The sequence below is a fragment of the Pan troglodytes genome, chromosome 18 (assembly GCF_028858775.2).
Source record: "Pan troglodytes isolate AG18354 chromosome 18, NHGRI_mPanTro3-v2.0_pri, whole genome shotgun sequence".
Taxonomy (NCBI): Eukaryota; Metazoa; Chordata; class Mammalia; order Primates; family Hominidae; genus Pan; species Pan troglodytes.
The window spans coordinates 83,968,247-83,993,850 of NC_072416.2; the positions used below are offsets into that span (position 1 = coordinate 83,968,247).

At 49.2% G+C, this 25,604-nt stretch overlaps 1 protein-coding gene and 1 pseudogene across 2 annotated transcripts; one reads left to right on the top strand and one right to left on the bottom strand.

Moving 5' to 3' along the window:
- The first annotated feature begins 28 nt into the window (after positions 1 to 28).
- On the top strand, positions 29 to 7,336 carry COX4I1 (cytochrome c oxidase subunit 4I1). 2 transcript variants are annotated; one of them, NM_001251915.1, is given in 5 exon segments: positions 29 to 90; positions 1,543 to 1,616; positions 5,276 to 5,443; positions 6,073 to 6,204; positions 7,078 to 7,312. In NM_001251915.1, coding segments are annotated over 4 exon segments (510 nt in total). In that variant the 5' UTR covers positions 29 to 90; position 1,543; the 3' UTR covers positions 7,215 to 7,312.
- A 7,393-nt stretch (positions 7,337 to 14,729) lies between these two features.
- LOC744077 (large ribosomal subunit protein uL1-like) lies at positions 14,730 to 24,245 on the bottom strand (annotated as a pseudogene).
- Between the last annotated feature and the right edge of the window lie 1,359 nt (positions 24,246 to 25,604).

Sequence of the window (25,604 nt, forward strand, 5' to 3'; positions counted from 1 at the left end):
GATCCCGTGGTGCTCCGCGGCGCGGCCTTACTCTCTTCCGGTCGCGGGACACCGGGTGTAGAGGGCGGTCGCGGCGGGCAGTGGCGGCAGGTGAGACAGGAGGTGGCCGGTGCGGCGCCGTCAGGCCGGGCCGGGTCGGGGGGCCGGGAGCCATCAAGTCTGCACGTCCGCAGCCTGGCCGCTCGGCTTCAGCAGGAAACACCGAATGGGCCTCGGAGCCAGGTGACATTGAGGCCGGCCCGTGGGGACTCCGGGCTCGGTGGCTCCAGGCTCGGGGGGCCGCCCCGAAGTGCCCGGTCCATCTTCCCCGGTCTCGCAGCGGCTGCGGACCGGCCTCGGGCACTGACCTTGGAGCGCCCGCTGGCCGAGGGCGCAGGCTGCGGGGAGGCGGGCCCGCGCTCTGTGCCTGCAGCCTCCGCCCTTCCTCCTTCAAAAGGTCCCTGTGCAACCCCTCCCGGGTTTTGCGGGGCTCCCGGGCGGCGCTCGGCTTTCCAGCCTGGAAGGCGCCAGTTGTTTGCTCACGCAAGGGCTAGGCCCAAGGAGAGAAGCTAGACGCGGGCGTTCAGCCCTGACGTCATGCTTGTTTATTCTGCCCCAAGGAGGGTATTTCCCCACATCACTCTCACCAGTCCTCCGAAGGGTCGATTTAAAGGCGGCCGTGTAAGGTTGATGGGCCTGAATAGAGGAGGGCCCGGGTGAGGGGGGGTCTCATAGGTTTTCCGCTCTCCTCAGGGATTGGAAATTGATCGGGGCTGTGTTGGCAGCCTTCTCCAATTTCCCCTTCTAGTCTATGTACAGGCGGTATTAGGTTTTAAACAAATACTCAGTTGAATGTGATGCATGCCACGGTCCCTGTGAGCTGTCACCTCCCCCCACCGCTCCCTGAAGAATGGAGCCTGTCACGGCAGCACAGTGCTTTAATGATCTCTAGCTTTTTCAGAGTCACCTTGTTAACATTTTTTCTTGCCTTTTTTTGTTTGAGACGGACTCTTGCTCTGGTTGCCCAGGCTGGGGTGCAGTGGTGCGGTCTCGGCTCACTGCAGTCTCTACCTCCCGGGTTCAAGCGATTCTTCTACCTCAGCCTCCCAAGTAGCGGGGATTACGGGCGCCCACTACCATGCCCGGCTAATTTTTGTATTGTTAGTAGAGACGGGATTTCACCATGTTGGCCAGGCTGGTCTTGAACCCCTGACCTCAGGTGATCTGTCCGCCTCAGCCTCCCAAAGTGCTGGAATTACCGGCGTGAGCCACCGCGCCGGGCCTCTCCTTGTTTTTTAAAAAGACCAATGTTCTGTTAATTACCTGAAGCGCGTATATATTATGGCAGTTGATTTATAATGAAGCTCCTTAAAAGCATGCCAATTACTAAGAAAAACCTCATCCTAGGTCATTTTGTGAATTCAGAGACAGTGATAAAGAATGGATCATTTGCGCTGGGGAGAAGCAAACAAAAAAATTCCAAAATGCTCTGGGGCAAAAAGAAGACTCATTCCTTGCTGTTTGTCCTTATTCATAGAGAAGGTGTACATTTTTATCTTTCAGAATGTTGGCTACCAGGGTATTTAGCCTAGTTGGCAAGCGAGCAATTTCCACCTCTGTGTGTGTACGAGCTCATGGTAAGTGTGACTTTTCTTACTTTTAAATAGGCTGAACTAATTTCATTTTGCTCCTGCTGTGTGTAAGTCCCTGTGCTGGAGTTTTAAAGACCTTAATTCGGCTCTTGAGGGTCTTTAGGGGAGATATAAATGTTCTCACAGGGCTTGGTTCTGGATTAAGAAGTGTTTATAAGTCAAATTGAATCTCTTCTGGATCTTTGGTTATACTGATACTTCCCCCCTTACCCTTCCCTTCCGTTCCACTTTTTTAAGCTTCGAGATCTACCCCTTTCAAAAGATCTTCTGCACCATAACTGACTGACCTTAATGACCTCCTTCCCCACCTTGCCCCCACAACTCCCAACCATTTGCATCACCTCTGTTTACGTTATAGAGGCAATGGAAACGAAAGAGCCTGGACTTCCTAGCCTGAGCTGGGTTTTCATCTCATTTCTATCAAGGACTAGCTACTGAAGCTCAGGAATCTCTTTGCTCACCTGAAGTATATGGACAGAACTTAGTTCTTTGTCTGGCATACAGCACATTTACTTTTGCATCTATCTGGCGTCTATCTACTTTGTACCAGACACTGTTAGGCACCGAGAAGAAAAAGAATATGAAATACACACTCTTTCCAGGAGGCTGTTTGTAATCTGAAGAGGGACAGATGGGTGAAGACCCTGTTTTATTAAGAGATGGCTCCTGGGTAGAAGCATTTAGCCCGATGTGGGTTTCAGGGAAGGCTTCTGGAGGAAACTCTCCATGGTCTTTTCATTGCCTTAGTAGAGTCTACACCCTGCCTGGTTAGAGCTGGTCTTGCCTGCCTTTCCGATCTTATTACTGACTGTTGTACTCAAAACCCAAAAACTACCATCAGAACCACCCATCCCCACTTGCTCACTGCCCCAGCCCCCTGGCCTTACTCCATTCCTCCCGTAGAGCCCCGAGTTGTGGATGGTCACTCCTGTCTAATCATTCACCGTCGATACAAATGTGCTTTTAGAACGGCCTCTCCTGACCATCCTTTCTCAGGAAGCTCCCTGTCACCTCACCTTGCTGTGCTTTTCCTTATAACACTGGATGCCTCATGAATGCATGTCTATTTGAGTATCGCTGTCTCAGCCTCTTAGAGTGTAAGCCTTTTGAGGCCAGGGAGCCTGCCTGTCTTACTCATTGGCGTATCTCCAGCACATAGGAGGCAGATGAAGACGAACTGCAGGCTCTTAGACAAGTCTTCTCTGTTAAGTTTTAACTTACGTAAGTCATACATGAATAATACATGAATCTGTTCTCAACATAAGATATTAAAGCACTCTGGAATACCATCAGCCGTCACTGAAGTCAGTTGGGATATTTGTGTGGTGATGCACCTGAGTGAGGGGTGCCCAGATATACCAGATCTCCCCAGCAGAGGCTCAACAGAAATCCGTCCACGTTGAAGCGGTGACAAACATTCCTTACAATCTAGAGTCTTTGTTTTTCTCTCTCTCTAAAAGAAATGTTTGGTATATTAACCATTGCTTTTCCCTTAATTGCTGGGGGACCAATCCTGAAGCTCTGAAGAACCCCTGAAACCATGAATTGGCCATTCTTATTCTGGAAGATGCAATTTTGAGGTTTGCATGCGCCAAGGTTTTGAGGGTTTACATCGTTATAATAGCTTTTTCCCCCCAGTCTCCCTGTCATGGCATTTACAACAGCTTTACAAGATGTAATTCATATAACAGTCACCCGTTTAAAGTGTATGCTCCAGTGGTTTTTAGTATATTCATTGAGTTTTGTCATTAGCACCACAGTCAGTTCTAGAACATTCTCATCACCCATATTTACATTTATTTTTAATAACTCTCATGTGTAAGCTGAGTGTTTTAAACTTTAGAAACTTCTGGGGGTTGCTGAACTTGATAAAAATATTCAGTATACAAGTGTTCTTTATAGTTCACTCATCATTTTCATAGAATTAGGGTTTTAAAATTAGAAAGTAATTCAGGCCATTTCCATCTCCTGTCCCTCAAATCCCAGCTCAGTTTTGGGATGAGGTGTCAAGTATAAGTTTGTAAGTACACCAGTCATTTGCACGGCTAAGATAAACATCTAGAGAAGTCTGTATACGACTTGCTTAAAGCTGAATGTTGATTTACTGTTCACATGATTTGGGAGATTTTAGTCACTGGGACTGAGCTAATGGAGTTGAAGCATTGTTGTGGGCATTGTATCTCCAGACCAGTGTGTAATACAAAGAGTTCTTGCAGACGTAGGACAGAATTGGAGAAACAGCTTCTAACAGTGGGAAGACTCTCAGTACAACCAAGCTATTCCTTACCTTTCTGATTTCTGAACTTTTTTCCATGTGATACCTGCTGCTTTGAAGGCACTAAAATAACAGAAGCAGATAGAGCAGAAATCCTCACTCAGATCTTCCTCCTTCCTACCTGTATAACAGTTTGTGGCTTGCCCTGTCTGTTTTGTGTGTTTCGTTACGCGTATGTGAGTATGTGCACATGATTTCCAGAAAGGAGAAGTGCACGATACTGCCCGTGCTCTGTGACTCCTGAGTGCACGCTTCCTCTGCATTTGGGCTCCTAGGTCGGCCTCGTCCTGTGGACGTTGCCCCTTGTTTCGTGCCATCCACACATTCCTGATGCCCCCCTGCTCTCCTCTTTCTCCAGAGTACTTTTTCCAAACATGTGACTTGCACATTTGTTATGTTTATTGTTTGTTTTCCACTTGTAGAAGTGTGCCGCTAGGCAGGAATGTTTGATTTGTTCACTGATGATCCCAGATCTCTAGAACCCTGCCTTGCCTGTAGAGGGTGCTTGGTAAATAATGCTCTGAATGAATGGCTCCATGATCCTCGTTTCTAAGAGCTAGCACGATTTCTCACTCAGTCCTGGTTGGACACAGGTTCCCTGGAACAGTGCTGTCGTGGTTATCTTCTCACGTGTCTTTGTTTCTGAATTTGAAACGCTTTGAGTTTTTTATTGTTTTTGTTCTTCCTCATTAGTTTGAGTCCCTTGCAGATAGGCTTTCATTTTGTCCAGTCACCTGTTCAGGGAGCCCTGAGGGCCTTGGCCCACGTCTGCAGGTAACTGGTTTTCTTACTTTTATTTTTTTATTTTGAGATGAAGTCTCGCTCTGTCACCAGGCTGGAGTGCAGCGGTGCGATCTCAGCTCACTGCAACCTCCGCCTCCTGCGTTCAAGCGATTCTCCTGCCTCAGCCTTCCGAGTATCTGGGACTATAGGCACGTGCCACCACGCCCGGCTAATTTTTTGTATTTTTAGTAGAGACGGGGTTTCACCATATTAGCCAGGATGGTCTCGATCTCCTGACCTCGTGATCCGCCTGCCTGGGCCTCCCAAAGTGCTGGGATTACAGGTGTGAGCCACCGCGCCCAGCCCTGCAGGTAACTGTTAATGTAGGAAGTGCTGCCTCTGGGCACCTTGGCCCCAGGGTTCATTAGCAGTTGCCCCTGGTGGGTTTTTGTTGGCTGTGATGAGAAGTGCTTCTGTTCCCCCTCCACCACACTCCTGCAACTGTTTAAACAGTGGCTGTGACCCCCTGAGATGATCCAGGGTTTCAAGGCGTGCACACGTCTGTGTTTCGGTTTTCAGAAGTATCACCTTGGGGTGACTCTCAACCTACATGGATTTTCAAAGATTTATTCAATGTGTTTTTCAGAAAGTGTTGTGAAGAGCGAAGACTTTTCGCTCCCAGCTTATATGGATCGGCGTGACCACCCCTTGCCGGAGGTGGCCCATGTCAAGCACCTGTCTGCCAGCCAGAAGGCCTTGAAGGAGAAGGAGAAGGCCTCCTGGAGCAGCCTCTCCATGGATGAGAAAGTCGAGTGTGGGTATTGAAGGGACCCACAGGCGCGCCCAGCAGCTCTCAGAAGTGTGTGTGTGACAGAGCCTCTGCTCACTTCTGGGCCTACTGTCTAGAGAGCAGTCTTGCACAGGAGGGTTGCTCTGCTGGGTTTCGGGGTCACTGTCCCAGGGCCCTAGTTTATGTGCTCACCAGTCACTTAGCTCTGCCAGCTGACAGGATCTTTTGCTAGGCCCCCTTCTCTGTGCTGAGTGGAGGTACCCTCTCAGCATATCTGCTGGGTAAGACATTGTTAACTGTAAATTATTGAAAGAAACTCAGCAAAATGCATAGTGTTTGGTATGAAAGGGGCAGAAAAATAACAAGATTAAATAGACCCTAATACTGTAATTCAAGTAAGAAATAATTTTGCAGTTTTAATTTGCACCTGAAGCGAACTGTATGCATTTTCTTCCTTCCTTGCCCTGTCACATGCCTGCGTGGGCACGTGTGTGCACGTACGTGCATGAACATGATGTGGCCTGGGTTGGTGTATCCTTCAGCTCTGTGTTTCCTCCTTCACAAGTGTGGTTTTGGGGAGAAGTGGTTGAATGTTGCAGAGGAGGGAGCTGCTGACCTTTGTGCCTGTAAATGGCTGTCCTCTCTGCCCCCAGTGTATCGCATTAAGTTCAAGGAGAGCTTTGCTGAGATGAACAGGGGCTCGAACGAGTGGAAGACGGTTGTGGGCGGTGCCATGTTCTTCATCGGTTTCACCGCGCTCGTTATCATGTGGCAGAAGCACTATGGTGAGTAGAGAGGGAGGAAGGCATGGGCGCCTGGACTGGGGCTCCAGCCTGCAGTGCCCATTGGTGGGCTGCGGGGGACCTCCACACCCTGAGGCCATGAGATAGGGACTGCATTCCAGAGTTCATCTCAGGATTGTTTCCAGGCCTTGGTGACCTGGAGAACTGAAGTCGTGGGAGGTTAGTTTATAAGCCAGCATCTGATTATTCATAGCCATGCTTGTTGGGTGGTGAAATACCTTAACTACTTTGTACGGCACACCATGTTTTCAGGAGCAATTTATGTGCTCGCCAGTCACTTAGCAAAAGATGACTTCGTGAAGGTTCGAGCAAGGATAAGGGGACTCATTCATTTAATGACTGTCTCGACTGTTGTGAGGACTGCATCTCAACAGCCAGCATCTGGGGGTCCCGACCTGATAGTTTGTGTGTGGGCATTGCCGGGTTGCTCGCTCGTGGTAATGACTCTTCCCCGAGGTTCTTTCTGTCCAGGCAGAACAGGCATTTTTGCATTCTGAATAGGTATATTCTCGTACTTTTGGTTTGAATGTGGATGTGGGTTAATAACAGACCCGAATCTATTTGATCTTCCAGGTCACCTTGGGCTCTGTTTGTCAGATCCTGTTATCCATAGCCTTTAGAGAAGACCTTCTGCTTTTAGCTTATTTTGTTGCTAACTTTTTACAAACAAAGGGCTAATTTTAAAATGTCAGTGTTGTCAGTGGTCAGAAACCGTGTGTTTGAGCGGGTGTTGAGTGGCAGGTGGCTCTGCTGACCTGGTGGCTGGTGTGTTGGGAGGATTTAACCTGTGTGAGGGATTGGCCTAGAAACAACCTGTTGAGATAGTCTTGCCCCATAACCTGTCTCACACCATAGTGTACGGCCCCCTCCCGCAAAGCTTTGACAAAGAGTGGGTGGCCAAGCAGACCAAGAGGATGCTGGACATGAAGGTGAACCCCATCCAGGGCTTAGCCTCCAAGTGGGACTACGAAAAGAACGAGTGGAAGAAGTGAGAGATGCTGGCCTGCGCCTGCACCTGGCTCTGTCACCGCCATGCAACTCCATGCCTATTTACTGGAAACCTGTTATGCCAAACAGTTGTACCACTGCTAATAAATGACCAGTTTACCTGAAACCCTTTGTGATCAGTTCTTTAATGATACCTAAATGAAAGCTAATTAAAACAATAGTTTTCTCCCAAGGGTCTGGAGTAAATATATTTTGGGTGCAAATGAAATGGCAAAAATCTAGTATCTTAAATTGTATAAGGGGACATTATACAAAAACTGAAAATATAGAATTCCTTGATGTAGGACATTTGAGGTTTTTGGCAAGAGATCTTTACATAAGTAAAATCCCATTATCGTAGGCACACCGGCAGGAGTTACCACAACCCTTTTTTTTTGTTTTGGGAGACGGAGTCTTGCTCTTGTCACCCAGGCTGGAGCGCAACCGCACAATCTTGGGTCACTGCCACCTCCACTTCTCGGGTTCAAGGGATTCTCCTGCCTCAGCCTCCCAAGGAGCTGGGATTACAGGTGCCCACCACCACGACCAGCTAATTTTTGTATTTTTTAGTAGAGACGGGGTATCACCATGTTGGCCAGGCTGGTCTTGAACTCCTGACCTCAGGTGATCTGCCCGCCTTGGCCTCCCAAAGTGCTGGGATAACAGGTGTGAGCCAGTGTGCCCAGCCTATGAACCACTTTTCTTCTGGGGCTGTCCCTCCCTCCCTGCAGTTTTCATGTTGGCTAGGGTGGGCGGCCACCAGCTCAGGGAGGACAGCCCCACTCTGAGGTCTGACTGAGGTGTGGGTGCTGGCCCCGTCTCCCTTGGACTGCTTGTGGCCTGCTCAGCTCCCTGGCTACTCACAACTCTTTGATCTAAAACGTAGTCACAAGGCCAGTGTCAAAGCGGTGGTCTTACGAGCATCATCCTGGCCCCTGGCAAGCTCTCTCCAGGACTCATCCTGTTACCTGTCCCACCCAAGCACCAGTTCCCAAACTGGAGACCCTGTCTGGAGAAGAGAACAAATCTGCAGCCTGTGTGCTGAGAGTAGCAGAGATGGTTGGCAGAGAGGGGTTTCCTGCCAGCACTGGGGGATAGGAATGAGGCAAGGGGAGAGAATGGCCCCGGAGAAGCACAGCTGTAGCCAGGAAGGGAAAGGGGACCCTTAGATCTTGCCCAGAGGAAATACATGGGACAAAGACCTTGGCTGGCTGGAAGGTTTGGGCTCAGTTCAAAATCAAGAGCAGGTCAAATACACCCCAATCGAGCACCTTCCAGTGCTGTAGAAACGCCCTTGATCCCTTGTTCTCGAAGGACCAGCTGAGCCCCCCGGGAGAGTGGGATGCAGGGGGCTACAGGGCCTTGTGGAGTCTTGCCGTGAGGACTCATGTGAACCCCTTGGTGGTTTTACCACAAAAGCCCACACTGCCCTCTGGGGGATGCCATTTTCAGTTCCTTGCCCGAGGGTGGGCTCCTGGGGGTGGTAGGGGAAGCTGAAGTAGTTGACCCTGGCCCCACTGGTCCCTGACCCTTTGCCTGGCTCTGGTGGAGCCGCCTGCCCTGGGCCAGGCAGCAGGCCAGGCTCATCATCGCCTGCATCTCCCTCAGGAGAGGCTGAGAGGAAGGAGCTGTCACCCTAGGATGAAGGCAGAGGTGTCTGTGGAATCGAGCCTGCTGTACAAGCCCTCTACTTTTAGCCTTGAGTGAGTCCTTGAGCAGTCAGGCTCTTCCTGGCCTTTCCCTCCTACTGCTTAGGAAGCTGTGCTCTTGACCTTGCTAAGAGAACTGCCATTTGTCCATTGGATTCAGATTCCAAAACGTGGCTGTCCATCCTGATTTTGTCCTCACGCTTAAAAAAATAAAAATCCCTTTTTACTGCCATTTTAGTGGGAATTTGGGAGGCCGCAGGGGTTCATGGCTGGATTCAGCCCATGATCCTTCATTGGTCACCCGCATGCCATGGGGACGTGATGCTGACCTGACCCCAGGTGCTCACTTTCCCAGGCTCACAGGGAGGCAGACAACAAGTAAAACAAATACACAGAGAAGTAGAGGATCCAGCAGGGTGGAGGGAGGGGGCACAGGGAGAAAAGGTTATGGGTGGGGGTTGGTTGGGCAGATGTCACTGAAGAGGTGACATTTCGGCTGAGACTTGAAGATGAGCCACTCACGCTGAAACCTGAGGGAAGGTCGGGCTGGCAGGTGGACACAGCACCAAGCCTGCACAGCAGGCATGACGCTGGAGGCAGAACAGGGCTTGGTGTGTTCAAAGGACAGCAAGACGGCCACCAGGCAGAAGCACTGTGGGAGGAGGCAGGATGGGGGTGTGGCAGGGGTGCTCAGATGCCAGGGCACATGGACTGCGGCCCACAAGAAGAGGAGGACTGAGCTCTTTCTGAGTGTGTGTGTGCGGGGTCTCATTTCACCCCTAGACTGCCCCTCCCAGGGTGCTCAGGGAAAATACTGAGGCTCCTTAACGAGGCAGGAGGACTTTGAGCAAGATGAGCCCTTGGGACAACCCCAACTTAGCTCACTGGAGGCTGGAGAGGGCCCTGTCTCCCCAGGCCGGGGCCTCAAGGGAAGATGCCTTAGAGATGAGGTTCCTTACCCGTCCAGGGCCTGCATCTCCACGTGGGACCATCACAGAGACCTCGTCCCCCAGCCTAACTTTGAAGCTCCTTGGAATTTAAGATACACTATGTCCCTCTTTGTCACTCTTCTTCCTTCTCTGCTCATCTTCCTCCCAGCTGGCAGTTTTCTACTCTCCAGAATTTAAAAATTCACAGCCAGGCATGGTGGCTTGAGCCTGCAGTCCCAGCCACTTGTGAGGCTTAGGCGGGAGGATTGCTTGAGGCCAGCAGTTTTTTTTGTTTTTTTGTTTTTTTTTTGAGATGGAGTCTCACTGCTGCCCAGGCTGGAGTGCAGTGGTGTGATCTCAGCTCACCGCAGCCTCCACCTCCTGGGTTCAAGCAATTCTCCTGCTTCAGCCACCTGAGTAGCTGGGATTACAGGCGCACACCACCACACCTGGCTAATTTTTGTATTTTTAGTAGAGGTGGGGTTTCGCCATGTTGGCTAGGCTGGTCTCGAACTCCTGACCTAAAGTGATCCACCTGCCTCGGCCTCTCAAAGTGCTGGGATTACAGGCGTGAGCCACCGCACCCAGCTGAGGGCAGCAGTTTTGAGACCAGCCTGGGCAACATAGCAAGACCCTGTCTCTTAAAAAAAACTGCTTATAAAAGAATCATTACCTATATAGGGCAGGACAGCAGCAGACACATTAAAAGACATCTTAGAAGCTGGAAGATAAGGGAGCAGTGGTTTCCTCTAGATTAATAGTACCAGCTAAGCTTTTAACCAAGAGGAGGGAAAAAATGACGAGTGTCTACCACTACCAAGCCCTTGCTGAGAAGAGTGCTGAAAGATGTGGCTCAGGAAGAAGAAAACTGCTCAAAGAGGAGTGAGATGCCAGGAGAAACGGTAGGCACAGGAACTGAAAACCATGAACGCAAAGCCACTCAAGCACTGGCTGAATACAACAGTAAAAATAATGGTGGGCAATTTGGTTTAAAAAGCAAAGAGGACGGGGTTCCGGGAAGATGGTGGCAGAGTGTTTGAATTTCCCTGAATCCCCATGTAAAGACAGAGTAACTAGGTAGCAAAACCATAAACCCAATGGACAATACTAGGTGAGGAGATACTCCCACGAACCCCCCACGATCTGCGGAATACAAATGGGTGGGGACAAGTCACCTGCGCCACAGCCCGACACAGCATCTGCTTTGGTGCAGCAGGACGCGGAGGGAAGCAAAGGGACGGCGGGTGGACCTGGGACACAGCAGCGGGGCACTCACTGGGAAGCACAGCGACCCTCCTGTGACGCTGAGAGGCCGCCCCGTGCAGAAGCAGGCGATTGTGGGGCTTCTCAGTGGGTCCCGAAGGGGCTGGAGCGCTCTCTATACCCACTCTCCCAGGCTACCGTACCCGGGCAGGGATCCACACTACAGAGAAACTGCCGGGAGTGGAAGGGGACTGACCAGGGCAGGCAAAGAAAGTACAGGCAAGATCCAGATTCTCGTGGGGAAAGTGTAGAGAGCCCGAAATCCCAGAGGCCAAGTCCATGCTTTTGAACCTCAAAAGAAAACAACCCCAGCGGGAGCTCTTGGGAGTAGAAAAGTTTTCCTGAGCCCCGCCTCCTTCCAGAAGTGCAGGAAAGTGAGTTTGGGCTGCAGGGAAGAATTTGCGCTGTAACGGATTAAAATCCCTGGGTGGAGAGACAGGCAAAGCGGCAGGAGAGCATGGGCAGGGCTCAGAACGAGAGCAGGGGACACGAGCTGGGGCCGTGGAGAAGGAACCATCGCACAGGGACGGAGGCATGGCATGGCCCGGGCCACATGGGTTTCTATTCCACGTGAACAGGTCTGTGCAGACCCATCCACAAAGGCTGAGGGAGCCCAGAGGCCGAAGAAAGAGGCTGACAAATTCAGTTTCTCAGAAATAATAAACATAATTTTTTTTTTAAGATACAGGATCTCCATCTGTCCCCCAGGCTGGAATGCAGTGGTGCAATCATAGCTAACTGCAGCCTCAACCTCCTGGGCTCAGGCGATCCTCCCGCCTCAGGTAGCTGAGTAGCTGGGACTACAGGCATGTGCCACCAGACCCAGCTAATCTAAAATTTTTGTGTGCAGACAACCACTGGCTATGTTCTCAGGCTGGTCTTGAGCTCCTCGCTTTAAGCGATCCTCCTACCTGGGCCTCTCAAAGTGTTGAGAGTACAGGTGTGAGCCACTGCACATGACCAGAAAGAAATAATAGGAACTTAGGAACAGAAATAGGGACTTACGAACAGATAGTGGCTCCCCGTACCTGCCTTCCAGAAAGTCACCTTTATACAGCAGGCGTCTGAGGTAAAGACATGGGCAGCTGATCACGCCTCAGACTTTCTTGCCAAAGCTCGTTACCACTGGGGAGGTTGGATAAGCATCTTTGGGAGCGGTTATGAATGCCAAAGGCATTGTTTAAAGACTTTCCTGCAGAACAGCTTGGTGTGCAGGAGTCCAGCATTGGTCATCATGGCAGTTTTGCTCCAAGATGGCATCACTCTTGCCACGCAACAGACTGCCTCCCTACCGCTCCCGCTCGCTCCCCCGGGCTGCCTGCAGGCACTGCTGTTGAGGTACCCTGAGGTGGCAGCTTCATGAGGGAGCACCAGGCAGCCACTCAGTGGCAGGTGGGTGACATTAGACCCCCTCCTCCAGCGGAGGGGCAGAGATTTGTCCTCCAAGAATAGGCCCATATTCTGGAAATGGAGTTGCCTTCCTTGCAACAGCACCGTGCATGCCTCATTTGCTGTCTGGGCGTCCCACACATCGCTCTAATCAAGAAGCTCACTCACTTCACAGCCAGAGAGTAAAGGGTTAGGGCTCATGCCTCAGTGGTGAGGACGCCACTGGCCTCACCGTTGCCCTCACCGGAAGCAGCCGCCCAGTTGAAAAGGTCATCCCAACACTCCGCGACAGGCCAGTGAACGCTAATACTCTGAAGAGCTGGGGCACCATCCCGCCCGATGCAGGACATTATTTTGTAAAAAATACCAATTTTTAAAATTGTGGCAGAATACATATAAAATAGAATTAGCCATTTTAACCTTTTTTTTTTCATTTTCTTTTTTTTTGAGACCAAGTCTTGCTCTATCGCCAGGCTGGAGTGCATTGGTGCAATCTCAGCTCGCTGCAGCCTCCGCCTCCCTGGTTCAAGCGATTCTCCTGCCTCAGCCTCCCAAGTAGCTAGGACTATAGGTGCGTGCCACCACGCCCAGCTAATTTTTGTATTTTTAGTAGAGATGGGGTTTCACCATGTTGGTCAAGATGGTCTCGATCTCTTGACCTTGTGAGCTGTCCGCCTCGGCCTCCCAAAGTGCTGGGATTACAGGCATGAGCCACGGTACCCAGACTTTTTTTTTCTTCATTTTCAAAACGCGTCACTTAATTTTCCTTACAAGGTAGCCACGCATTAAACATGTAACAATCACATGATTTCTTCAGCAAGCCCTAGGGTTTCCGTGAGCTTTCCTGGAGCTCGTGGCTCAAGGTGTCCTGAGGTTTCAAATATTACAGCTTTCTCCATGGCATAAGTTCATCTGATGTTTGGGTTACTGAACACAAACTTGCTGGATGATTTGTCTTCAACATGGTCCATTTCTGTTCCTAAAAGTGTTAGCTGTGCTTTCTTTTCTTTTTTTTTCAGCTGGAATCTTGCTCTGTCACCCAGGCTGGAGCGCAGTGGCATGATCTCGGCTCACTGAAACCTCTGCCTCCCAGGTTCAAGCAATTCTTGTGCCTCAGCCTCCCGAGTAGCTGGGATTACATACAGGTGCATGCCATCACATCCAGCTAATTTTTGGAATTTTTTTTCTTTTTTTTTTTTTTTTGGTAGAGGCGTGTTTTACCATGTTGGCCAGGCTGGTCTGGAACTCCTGACCTTAAGTGATCTGCTCACCTCAGCCTCCCAAGGTGCTGGGATTACAGGCGTGAGCCACTGCGCCCAGCCCTAGCTATACCTTCTTTTCGATGAACATTCTGACTCCATCTTGAACAACTTCTTCATTAGAGCCTCCCTTTGTCTTCATGTATTCTAGAGTATAAGAAAGCACAGCCCCAGGTTCGGACACTGACTTTCACACCTGTGTGCTCAGATGTATCTTTAAGAAGTTGTTCTGTCTTGTTTACTACTGAAGGTGTCAGGGTAGCCAATTAGAAGCACACAATTCTCAGGCATCATGGACATTCCCCCGTTTCCTTGTGTGTAACCATCAGCACTTGTTCCAGAACTTTTTCATCTTCCAAACTGAAACTCTGTCCCCACCAAACACTCCCTCCCCATTTCCCCTCCCCAGCCCCTGGCACCCCCCATCCTGCTTTCTGTCTCTACGAATTTGACTAGTCTAGGGACCACAAATGAGTGGATTCATACAGTGTGTGGCTTTTTGCGCCTGGCTTATTTCATTTAGCAAGTTGTCTTCAGGATTCATCCATCTTGTAGCATGTGTCAGAATTTCATTCCTTCTTAAGGCTAAATAATGCTGCGTTGAACAGATAGACCACATTTTTGTACCCCAAATATATCCCACATTTTGTTTTTCCACTCGTCTGTCTGTGGAAATCAGGTTGTTTCCACCTTCTGGTTATGGCGAATCATGCTGCTACGAACACAGGTGCACAAATATCTGCGGGAGTCCCCACTTTCAGTTCTTTGGGGTGTATTCCCAGACGCGGAAGCAGTTATGCAGGTGGCAATGCCTCACCTGTCCCCTATCGTGCAGGCCTGAGGGCCTCCACCCTGTCAAGGTGAGTGTTCTCTTTTTTCACACAGCACTGTGCTTTGCGTGGGAGACCACTAGAGCCTGAACGTGCAGGTCAGGGAGCCGGTGGCTAGAAGTATGAGTGGCTCCATTCACGATCACCCATAATAACCACTTACGTGATTTATTTATGTTTATTATTTATTTAGTACTTTTTAAAAAATTTTTTGTTGGTAGTAGAATTTATTCAAATGTGCCTTAATATAGGCGCTGGGGCTTGGCCATGGTGCTCTTGATACATAAGGCCCGGACATTCCGCCAGTTTTTCTTGGGCAATGACACCAACAAGGTGACAGCCAGGTGAATGTCACATACAAGCTCATCATCTGTCATCTTCACGTGACCCACAGCCACAGCCAGACATAACACCTTCTTCATTCGGAATTGATTGTGGACTTCGCCTCATCCACTTTGGCCACCGTGTTTTCATTGTGTGTGAGCAGGGAAGGGAACTTTCCCGCCTTATTTAGGCCTGGGCCGAGGATTCGTGAAATCTGCTTGATCAGAGACCCCGAGGCCAAAAACGCATCATACTTCTTGGCCAGCTTCTTGACCAGTTTTTCATTCTCGTTGAGTTTTTTCAGCGCCTCGATGTCCATGTGATGTCCATGTGGGGGATACCCATGGCCCTGGCCTCGTCACAGTGCTGCTGGTCCTCCAGGACACACACGGAGAACTTGGGGCAGGGAGTGGACTTCAGCCTGACGGTGCCTGAGAAGCACTTGTCCTTCTGGGGGTCATAGTTCTTCAAGCTGATCTGTGACTCCACTGTCTCTAGGAACTTGCAGTGCTTGTGCTGGTTCCCACGTAGGACTTCCCACACTGCCTCGTACAGGGTGTCGCGAGAGACTTTGCTGCTTATGGCTTCTCCCACTGTGCTAACTGGAAAAGAGCACTATTATTATTATTATTATTATTATTATTATTATTTTTGAGACGGAGTCTCGCCTTGTCGCCCAGGCTGGAGTGCAGTGGCGCCATCTCGGCTCACTGCCAGCTCCACCTCCTGGGTTCACACCATTCTCCTGCCTCAGCCTCCCGAGTAGCTGGGACTACAGGTGTCCACCACCATGCCCAGCTAATTTTTTTTTTTTGTATTTTTAGTAGAGACGGGGTTTCACCATGTTAGCCAGGATGGTCTCGATCTCCTGACCTCGTGATCCGCCCACCTCGGCCTCCCAGAGTGCTGGGATTACAGGTGTGAGCCACCGCACCCAGCCTATTTTTTAGTAGAGACAGGGTTTCGCTATGTTACCCAGGCTGATCTCGAACTCCTGGGCTCAAGTGATCCTCCTGCCTTGGTGCCCCAAAGTGCTGGGATGATAGGTGTGAGCCATTGCGCCTGGCCGCCTATTATTTTTTTAGAGACAGGGTCTTTGTTGCCCAGGCTGGAGTGGCAGTGGTGCAATTGTATCTCACACTTGCAGGATTTTTTTTTTTTTTTTGAGATGGAGTCTTGCTCTGTCACTCAGGATGGAGTGCAGTGGCACGATCTTGGCTCACTGCAACCTCTGCCTCCTCTGTTCAATCACTGTTCAAGTGATTCTCCTGTCTCAGCCTCCCAAGTAGCTGGGATTACAGGCGTGCGCCACCACAGATGGCTAATTTTTGTATTTTTAGTAGAGATGGGATTTCACTGTGTTGGCCAGGCTGGTCTTGAACTCCTGGCCTCGAGTGATCCTCCTGCCCTGGCCCCCCAAAGTGCTGGGATGACAGGTGTGAGCCACTGTGCCCGGCCACCTATCGTCTTCTTAGAGATACGGTCTCTGTTGCCCAGGCTGGAGTGGCAGCGGCACAATCGTAGCTCACACTTGCAGGGTTTCTGTTTCCCATCTCTGAACATTTTCTCTGCGGGTTTGGAGGTCTTGATTCCCAAGGGAATGAATAATTCTACCAGGAGACAGAACAATAGCTTTAATGAACTAGGAATTGAGATTGCCACAACTGTTTGGGGCTTTTCCTGCCACTGAACCAGCAGGAAAAGAAGGGGGACTTCCTCCCCTACTGTTTGGAGTGAGGGATCCTGCTTATCAAGAGGAAACTGGATTTGCGCTACACAAATGCTGACAGGGAAGTCTATGTCTAGAACCCAGGGGATTCTCTCGGGTTCCTCTTAGAACTCTGCAGTCCAATCGTAAAAGTTAATGTAAAGCTACATAAACAGAAGTTTTATAAAAATCACAGTAAGGCAGAACCACCGAGGCTTTGGACCCTACATGAATGAAGATTTGGGTTAACCCATGATGTGAAGAACCCCAACCAGCTGAGACCTGGATAAGGGCCAAGGAAATACGGAATGGAGAGTGGAACAAGGAAGCTGTGAATACGAGCGACAGTTTCATGACCAGTTTCAGAAATAAGGACTTTAGCACCTATGCATGTTTTTTCTTGCTGGTTGAGGGTGCATGCACATGTTTCTATTAACTATTTTTTCTTCTCTATCTTCCTTTCCTTAACTGTTTCATACAAGTTTGTTGGAGGTTAATTTTACAATGCAGTATTTAGGTAATATTCAGAATATTCAGATGGGAGTGTGACTGAATTTGAGTGGTAATTCACATAGCTGAGAGATCTGTACAATGACTGTTGGAACTCAGAGAATCTTCATTTTGGGGTGAGGATGCGAATATCTTCCTTTGTATGAAGACTATTTGCATCTGTTTGCTGGGGACTTACAGTTGTTTTGATATCATACGGGAGTTCATAATGTGCGGAGGAACATGCATGGTAGGTAAAGAGATGACCACGCCAGGCAAGTCATTGACTCTCAGCTCTAAACCCACCTTCCATACTCAGCTGATGGATGCGGGGGCTGGGGTGCTGCACACTGCAGTTTTGCTTGCCCAGCTGGCTTGGCCTCTGCCAATAGGGGCACTTGGGAGCCTGGAATGCTGGGGGAGAAGGAAGAGACTTGCTCTTCCTGTTTGCTTCCTGTCTGCATCCTGTCTGCTTCCTATTTCCTGTGAGCTTCCGGACTACCATTCTGTCTATTTCCCGTCTGCTTCCTATTTCCTATGAGCTTCCTGTCAGCTTCTTTTTACTTCCTGTGAGCATCCCCACAGCATGCTCCTTCACCCTGGCAGTGGCAATTCCTTTTGTAGCAGCAGCTGAGTCCAGTTTTCAGTTTTTCCCAGACTTGCAAGTGTCAGCCCATCATGCCTTTCAGAGACACTAGCACCAATCAAATGGCACCCTCTCTTCTGGATCTGAGTTTCAGCTCTGCACGGTCCCTCCCCAAATTTCTAGATTTTTTTTTTTTTTTTTTTGGAGACGGATCTCGCTCAGTCGCCCAGGCTGGAGTGCAGTGGTGCGATCTCGGCTCACTGCAAGCTCCGCCTCCCGGGTTCACGCCATTCTCCTGCCTCAGCCTCCTGAGTAGCTGGGACTGCAGGCACCCGCCACTACGCCCGGCTAATTGTTTTTTTTTGCATTTTTAGTAGAGATGGGGTTTCACCGTGTTAGCCAGGATGGTCTCGATCTCCAGATCCTGTGATCCATCCGTCTCGGCCTCCCAAAGTGCTGGGATTACAGGCGTGAGCCACCGCGCCCGGCCCCAAATTTCTAGATTTTTAATAGTTTCAACCTCTTCCCTTTGTCTCTTAGCCTTAGGAATGGTGGTCACTTCTTGAGCTGCTGCTTCTGTGATACCTTTCTTTTTACCCTTTGAATGACCTAGTTAACAGTAACCTGGTTAAACATTCTGCATATTAAATTGTCTCTGTTCAAACAGTCATTATGGTTTCTGTCTCCTGACTGGACCCTGACTGATACAGCTTTCCTGTAATGCAGAGACAGGCTACCTCTTCCAGTCTCCTTTTCAGCTCAAGTTTTGGATGCAAGTGGTGTGAATTAGATGCACTTGGAGGAGACTGGAAAGGCAGGAGTGAAGCAGTGGCCCTCTTGCTAGGAAGATCGCATTTTCTGCCAGCAAACATAGTCATGCTGGGTTTTCTGCAGCAGCATTGGAGGACCTGTTGCTAACCTTGGTGGGTGTCAGTTTGACCCTCACTGACAATAATGGCAGGTTTTTTTTTTTTTTTTTTTTTTTTTTTAATTTGAGACAGGGACTCACTCTGTTGCCCGGGCTGGAGTGCAGTGGTGTGATCATGGCTCACTGAAGTCTTGACCTCCTGGGCTCAAGTGATCCCCCTGACTCAGCCTCCTGAGTAGCTGTGATTGTAGATGTGTACCACCATGCCCAGCTAATGTTTTAATTTTTTGTAGAGATGGGGTCTTGTTATGTAACCCAGGCCGGTCTCACAATCTTGGCCTCAGGCGATCTTCCTGCCTTGGCCTCCCAAAGTGCTGGGATTATATTTGTGAGCCGCCACTCCTGGCCTGATGGCAGTTCTTGAAGTGGTCCCAGCGTCAGCCTGGGTCTGCCACCCTACTAGTTGTGTGGAAGACAGAGCTCTTTTAGTGAGTCAGCTCTGTTTCCTAAAATTCCTCTGAAGGCCCAGGCTGCTGCTCCCTTTTCCAGCCTCTCCTGTGGTTTTGTAAGCACCCAATTATCTGTATTCAATCCCTTTCGGCATAGAATTTCTGGAGTGGTTTTGCACAACTATATCCTAACTGACAGAGATGTTATGCATTCTGGTTTTTTAACTGGTTTAGGGGTTACTCATAAAATTTGAACAAGCTTACTTCACTTAACGAAGTCAGTTTCACTCTCCCTTTCTTTTTCTCATCAGTGGCTCTCAATTTTATTAGTCTTTCTCACACTTTTGACATTGCTGATAATCTCTGTTGTTTTCTTTCTATTTCCTTAATTTGTGCTCTTTATTTGTTCTTTTTTAGGCTAATTTGCTGTTATTTTTCTAACTTCTTGAACTGTATTTTTACAATTAGCCTTACTAATTTCAGCCTTTTCCCATGCATTTTGATACTGCTTCAGTTGCAGCCCACAACTTATGATCTGTAGAATTTTCATTCTTGTTCAGTGAAATATATGAATACTTTCTAATTTCCATTAGGATTTCTTTTCTGACCCATGTTATTTCCAACCATCTAGGAATTTTCTAGTTACTTTGTTGCTATTAACTTCAAGTGTAATTGCATTATGATCAGAGAATATGCTCTGTGTGATTTCAATCCTTTAGATTTTGTTGATACCTGTTTTAAGGCTTTACACCTGGGCATTTTGACTACCATTCTGTGTGCTGGAACATGGCACTTGGTCCTCAGCTGCCCTGTGCAGTGTTCTTTCTGTGCGTCCGATGGGCCCGTGTTTGTTAGTTGTGTTGTTCATATCATCTGTTTTTTTTTTTTTTTTTTTTTTGAGACAGTCTCACTCTGTTGCCCAGGCTGGAGTGCAGGGTGTAATCTCTGCTCACTGCAACCTCTGCATCCCGGGTTCAAGTGATTCTCCTGCTTCAGCCTCCCAAGTAGCTGGGACTACAGGCGCCCACCACCACACCCGGCTAATTTTTGCATTTTTAGTAGAGACAGGGTTTCACCATGTTGGCTGGGCTGGTCTCGAACTTCCAACCTCAGGTAATCCACCTGCCCTGGCCTCCCAAAGTGCTGGTATTACAGGCGTGAGTCCCTGCATATGTCATCTCTTACTGATATTTTTGTCTGTTCATTCTATTCCTCACTGATGTTTTCGTTTGCTTGTTCTATTTCTGAGACAAATTTTTGTCTATTTATCTATTTCCTTGTAATTTTGGTAAATTTTTGCTTTATATACTTAAGACTATATCATTAGGCATTTACAAATTAAAATTGGTTATAATGTCCTGAAAGTTGAAATTCTGTCATTATGAAGTGATTCTGTTTATCTCCAATAATACTTTAGTCTTAAAGTCTATTTTGCCTAATATTTTGGTTATTATTTTCATAGCATATCTTTTTGCATTCTTTTTTTTTAGTCAGAGTCTTGCTCTGTTGCCCAGGCTGGAGTGCAGTGGTGTGATCTTGGCTCACTGCAACCTCCGCCTCTTGGGTTCAAGCGATTCTCTTGCCTCAGCCTCCCGAGTAGCTGGGATTACAGGTGACCGCCACCATGCCTGGCTAGTTTTTTTGTATTTTTAGTAGAGACGGGGTTTCACCATGTTGGCCAGGCTGATCTTGAACTCCTGACCTCAGGTGATCTACCTGCCTCGGCCTCTCAAAGTGCTGGGATTACAGGCGTGAGCCATTGTGCCCAGCCCATATAGCAGTTTTATATGTCATTTTTTTTTTGGAAAAACTTCTGAACTGTTTTCCAAAGTGTTCTACACCATTTTATGTTTCCACCATCAAGCTGATGTGGTTCCCGTTTCTTTGAGAAGTCCCGGCATGGGTGGAGAGCAGCCTGCAGCAAGGCCTAGGATGCTGAGGAGCGTCCTCATGACCTTGAGTGCAGTTCTGTGGCTGTCAGGTGTCAGGTGGGGCTCTGTGCCTAAGGGGTCCCTGGGCCCCACAAAGAGTCACACGCTGCTCTCTGAAAGGGAGTGTCACCACGGGAGGTTCATTTGTGTTTGTGTCCTTTATCACCCATGATCCCCAGTTCCTACCCCAGAGCTGGGGCTCAGATGCCTTTTATTTTTTTTATTTTATATATATATATATATATATATATATTTATTATACTTTAAGTTCTAGGGTACATGTGCACAACGTGCAGGTTTGTTACATATGTATACATGTGCCATGTTGGTGTGCTGCACCCATTAACTTGTCAATCCTAAGCCAAAAGAACAAAGCTGGAGGCATCACACTACCTGACTTCAAACTATACTGCAAGGCTACAGTAACCAAAACAGCATGGTACTGGTACCAAAACAGAGATACAGACCAATGGAACAGAACAGAGCCCTCAGAAATAATACCACACATCTACAACTATCTGATCTTTGACAAACCTGACAAAAACAAGAAATGGGGAAAGGATTCCCTATTTAACAAATGGTGCTGGGAAAGCTGGCTAGCCATATGTAGAAAGCTGAAACTGGATCCCTTCCTTACGCCTTATACAAAAATTAACTCAAGATGGATTGAAGACTTAAATGTTAGACCTAAAACCATAAAAACCCTAGAAGAAAACCTAGTCAATACCATTCAGGACATAGGCATGGGCAAGGACTTCATGTCTAAAACACCGAAAGCAATGGCAACAAAAGCCAAAATTGACAAATGGGATCTACTTAAACTAAAGAGCTTCTGCACCGCAAAAGAAACTACCATCAGAGTGAACAGGCAACCTACAGAATGGGAGAAAACTTTTGCAATGTACTCATCTGACAAAGGGCTAATATCCAGAATCTACAAAGAACTCAAACAAATTTACAAGAAAAAAACAACCCCATCAACAAGTGGGCCAAAGATATGAACAGACACTTCTCAGATGCCTCTTAAAGGGTTTCCAACTTGCAGGCGTCTCAAACTGCAGCGATGGGAGACACGGGGACCTGCATCTTGGAGTTAGACTTGCGTTTGTGTGGGCTGCATTCTCAGGTCTGGACAGCAGAGGGCGTTCTGAGACATAACCCGTCCCGTTTGTAGAGCGGGGACGTCCAGAAACTGGTCCCAGGGCTGAGTGAGCTTCTTTCTCCTTGGAGCTTCCTCCAGCCCAGAGGGCAAAGGAGAGACACACCCTCCTTTTCACGCACCTCTCTCTCTCTCTCTCTCTCTCTATCTCTCTCTCTCTCTCTCTCTCTCTGTCTCTCTCTCTCTATGTCTCTCTCTTCCTCTCTTTTTTTTTTTTTTTTTTTTGAGACAGAGTCTCATTCTGCTGCCCAGGCTGGAGTGCAGTGACATGATCTTGGCTCACTGCAACCTCCACCTCCCAGGTTCAAGCGATTCTCCTGCCTCAGCTTCCCAAGTAGCTGAAATTACAGGCACGTACCACCACACCTGGCTAACTTATGTATTTTTAGTAGAGACAGGGTTTCACCGTGTTGGCCAGGCTGGTCTCAAACTCCTGCCTTGGCCTCCCAAGTGCTGAGATTACAGGCATGAGCCACCGTGGCTGCCTGCATCTCTTCTTGCAGTGGCACTTTGCCCACAGGCAGGGGACTTGCAGGATGGCTCTGGCCAAACCCATTACTCACCAGGCAACTGCTGTGATTCCCTCTCCTCTAGCTGCTGGACTCTGCCTCCTACAGGGTCCTTGCCAGCAGGAACGTCTTGCAGCAGGTCACAGCTCTGCAGTCTGGAAACATAATTTCACCACCAAGAATTCTTTGCACAGACTCTGACTTGGCACAGCCCCTGAAAGCAAGCACGCTTTTTATAAGGGTCTGCGGCAGGCTTACAAGGCTGGAAAAATGTGCCTTTTTCCATTTTCAGTTGCATGTAGCGTCTGGCATTGCTCTGCCCTAACTCACAGTGCACGAGGACTTTATTCTTGAAGTAGCCTGGCACAGGGGTAAGTGCAGGGTCACTGACTTGACAGACCTGGATGTGAGCCCTGGCCCACTGCCTCGCATGCATTATTTCCTCACTATACCCCATGGGGTTTTTAATCCCCATTTTACAAGTTAAGGATCAGAAGCACAGAGAGGTTAAGTGACTTTCACAAGGTCAGACAGCCAATAAAGCTGGAGCTGGGATTTGAATTTGCATCAGCCTACCCCAGAATTCAGTCAGTCCAATCTGGTGGAGTACCTTGTGAGCACCTAGCACATGGTAAGTGTTTACTGAATCAACGAACACGTGCAAGCCCTCGGCATGGGCCAACCTCTAAGGGTCTTTTCAAATAACTTTCTCATCTTTTGTCCCTTTGCCACTACTCCAAACCTAATCAAAGGTCAACAATGAAAGCAGATAACTCAGATGTCCAGTGGTCTCCAACTAACCAGTTACCCCCGAGCCACTCCTAGACCTGTGCTGTGGGCAGCACCTCGTTTTGGGATGGATGTTAAGAATCCCATTCCCAGGCTGGGCGTGGGCATGGATGGCTCGTGCCTGTAATCCCAACACTTTGGGAGGCCGAGGTGGGCGGATCACAAGGTCAAGAGTTTGAGACCAGCCTGGCCAACATGGCGAAACCCCGTCTCTATGAAAATACAAAAATTAGCTGGGCGTGGTGGCAGGTGCCTGTAATCCCAGCTACCCGGGAGGCTGAGGCAGGAGAATCGTTTGAACCCCAGAGGAAAGGTTGCAGTGATCCGAGATCGCACTGCTGCACTCCAGCCTGGGCGACAGAGAGAGACCTTGTCATAAAACAAAACAAAACAAAACAAAACAAAACAAAACAAAACAAAACACCATGTTGGCCCAAGGCCTTCATTCCAGCATGTCTCAGTGAAGGCTGCACGTTAGAATCACCTGGGCGACTGTTTCAAGGCGCCCACCCCAGACACAGCTACAGTTTCAAGTTCCCCTCAGGTGATTCTAATGCAGGTTCAAGCCACTGCATGCATCCCACGTTGCGTGATCACGAAAGTCACCTGGGAAATTGGTTGAAAACACCAATCTCTTGGCTCCAACCCAGAGCTACTTAATCAGAATCTCCAGGGGAACAGATCTGAGCTTAACAGCCCACAGGTGAACACCTTGAGGCCAAAGGAACCCATTCATAAAGGGGTGGGGGCCTAGCTTCTTCTGAAGAAGGCTGGCGGGAGTTGGGGGGAGGTCCGCAATGCAAGGTTGCCCTCCACACATCAACCCCTCCCCCAGGACTGTACCCACCTGCCCGCATTTGAATCTGGGCCACCTTCCCGGCCCGCGGCGCGGAGTTGGCGGTCATATCCCGCGTGAGCACCAGGTGGCGCTAGGGCCCCGCGCTTGTCCTGGAGCCCCGGCAGCTGCTCCGCTTCCCCCAATTAATCTCTCTTCTGAAACCATCTGCTGAGAAGCTGGAGAGGGAGCCTGCGCCGTCTGGATTACGTGGCAGTGACCCGATTGTCCTGCCACACAGGTCAAGTTCCTTTAAAAGTCTTGTCCTTGATCTCGAAAATCCATGGGAATTTCCCATTTTGCTCCATGGTACGCTGCTGTGTTTGTTTTAACACAGAAATAAGTATTTCCATAAATTCCACAAGACACATCTCCCAAAGATGCACCTGCTTTTACAGGTTTCTTGGCCCTGCACCCCCTCGGAGGTGAATGGAGCCTCCCTGGTGTGAGAAGTGCAATCCACGTGGTTGGGGTGTAGGTCTCCCTCCTGACCTAAGAGGGAGATAATGAGATGGGTAGGCACTACCCACACCCGCTTTTTCATCTTTGCCACACTTCTGCTAGGGGAAGGACGGGGCGTCCATCCTCAGGGCCAAGCCAGAGCATTCTCATCTGCTCAATAAATTTCAATTTACTTCTGAGCACGTGTCGTTATCAAATTGTCTGTGTGGCGCTTTCCACTCCCACTCTTCTGAAGATGAGCGTGTGTAACAGAGCAGAACACATCTGGGCAGCCGAGGAAAGGCCTCACTTTAGGAACCGGGAAATAGAAACTCAGGGAGGTGGCAGTGAGGTCGGGCCCTGCGGGGCAGGCGGCAGGGGAGCCATGGTGGGGCCCAGCTCTGGACAGAGCTCTGGGCTGCCCCGCATCCTGGGTGAGGGCCCTGACCGCTTCCTGCTCGCTTTTACCATCGGGAAGGGGCCTAGTCATAGAACTTCTGGCAGCAGTGAGTTGTGAGGATTCAAAAGCAGATCCCATTGTGCTGGCTGCAGATAGTGCTGGCTCACTAAGGCGCTGGCTTCTTGTGGACTGTCTGGCGGAGGTGATACTGGAACCCACACTGCTGCATCCAAGTCATCCAGCGCCTGTTCAGCCCCATTATGTGGCCGCTATGCTGGAAATACCCCGTTTTAAAGGGAAAACAAAGTTTCCAGAGACCTTTTCAGGGCCTTCTTATTTTGATATCCTTTTGGCTCTACGAATACAGTGGTTGCGTCCAGGCCTACCTTCCTTGTCTATTCAGATCGCAGAGAGACACTTGAGTTGGCAGAAGAGACCCCTGCCTTCAAAGGCTCGCCCCACCCCAACACCACTGGGAGAGAGAAGTGTTTTTTCCAGAGTGGCTTAGCAGCCTGGGTTTGTGCATCTGGCCCAAGGCTCTGTGGACCTCCAGATGTATGGGGTGGTGGCCCGAGGGGTTTGGGGTGG

Bases quoted from the DNA above. Each gene is read 5' to 3' on its own strand.
- COX4I1 (XM_009431356.5), top strand. The intron at 5,444-6,072 runs GTGGGTATTGAA...CTCTGCCCCCAG, and splicing joins CATGGATGAGAAAGTCGAGT to TGTATCGCATTAAGTTCAAG. The intron at 6,205-7,077 runs GTGAGTAGAGAG...CTCACACCATAG, and splicing joins CATGTGGCAGAAGCACTATG to TGTACGGCCCCCTCCCGCAA.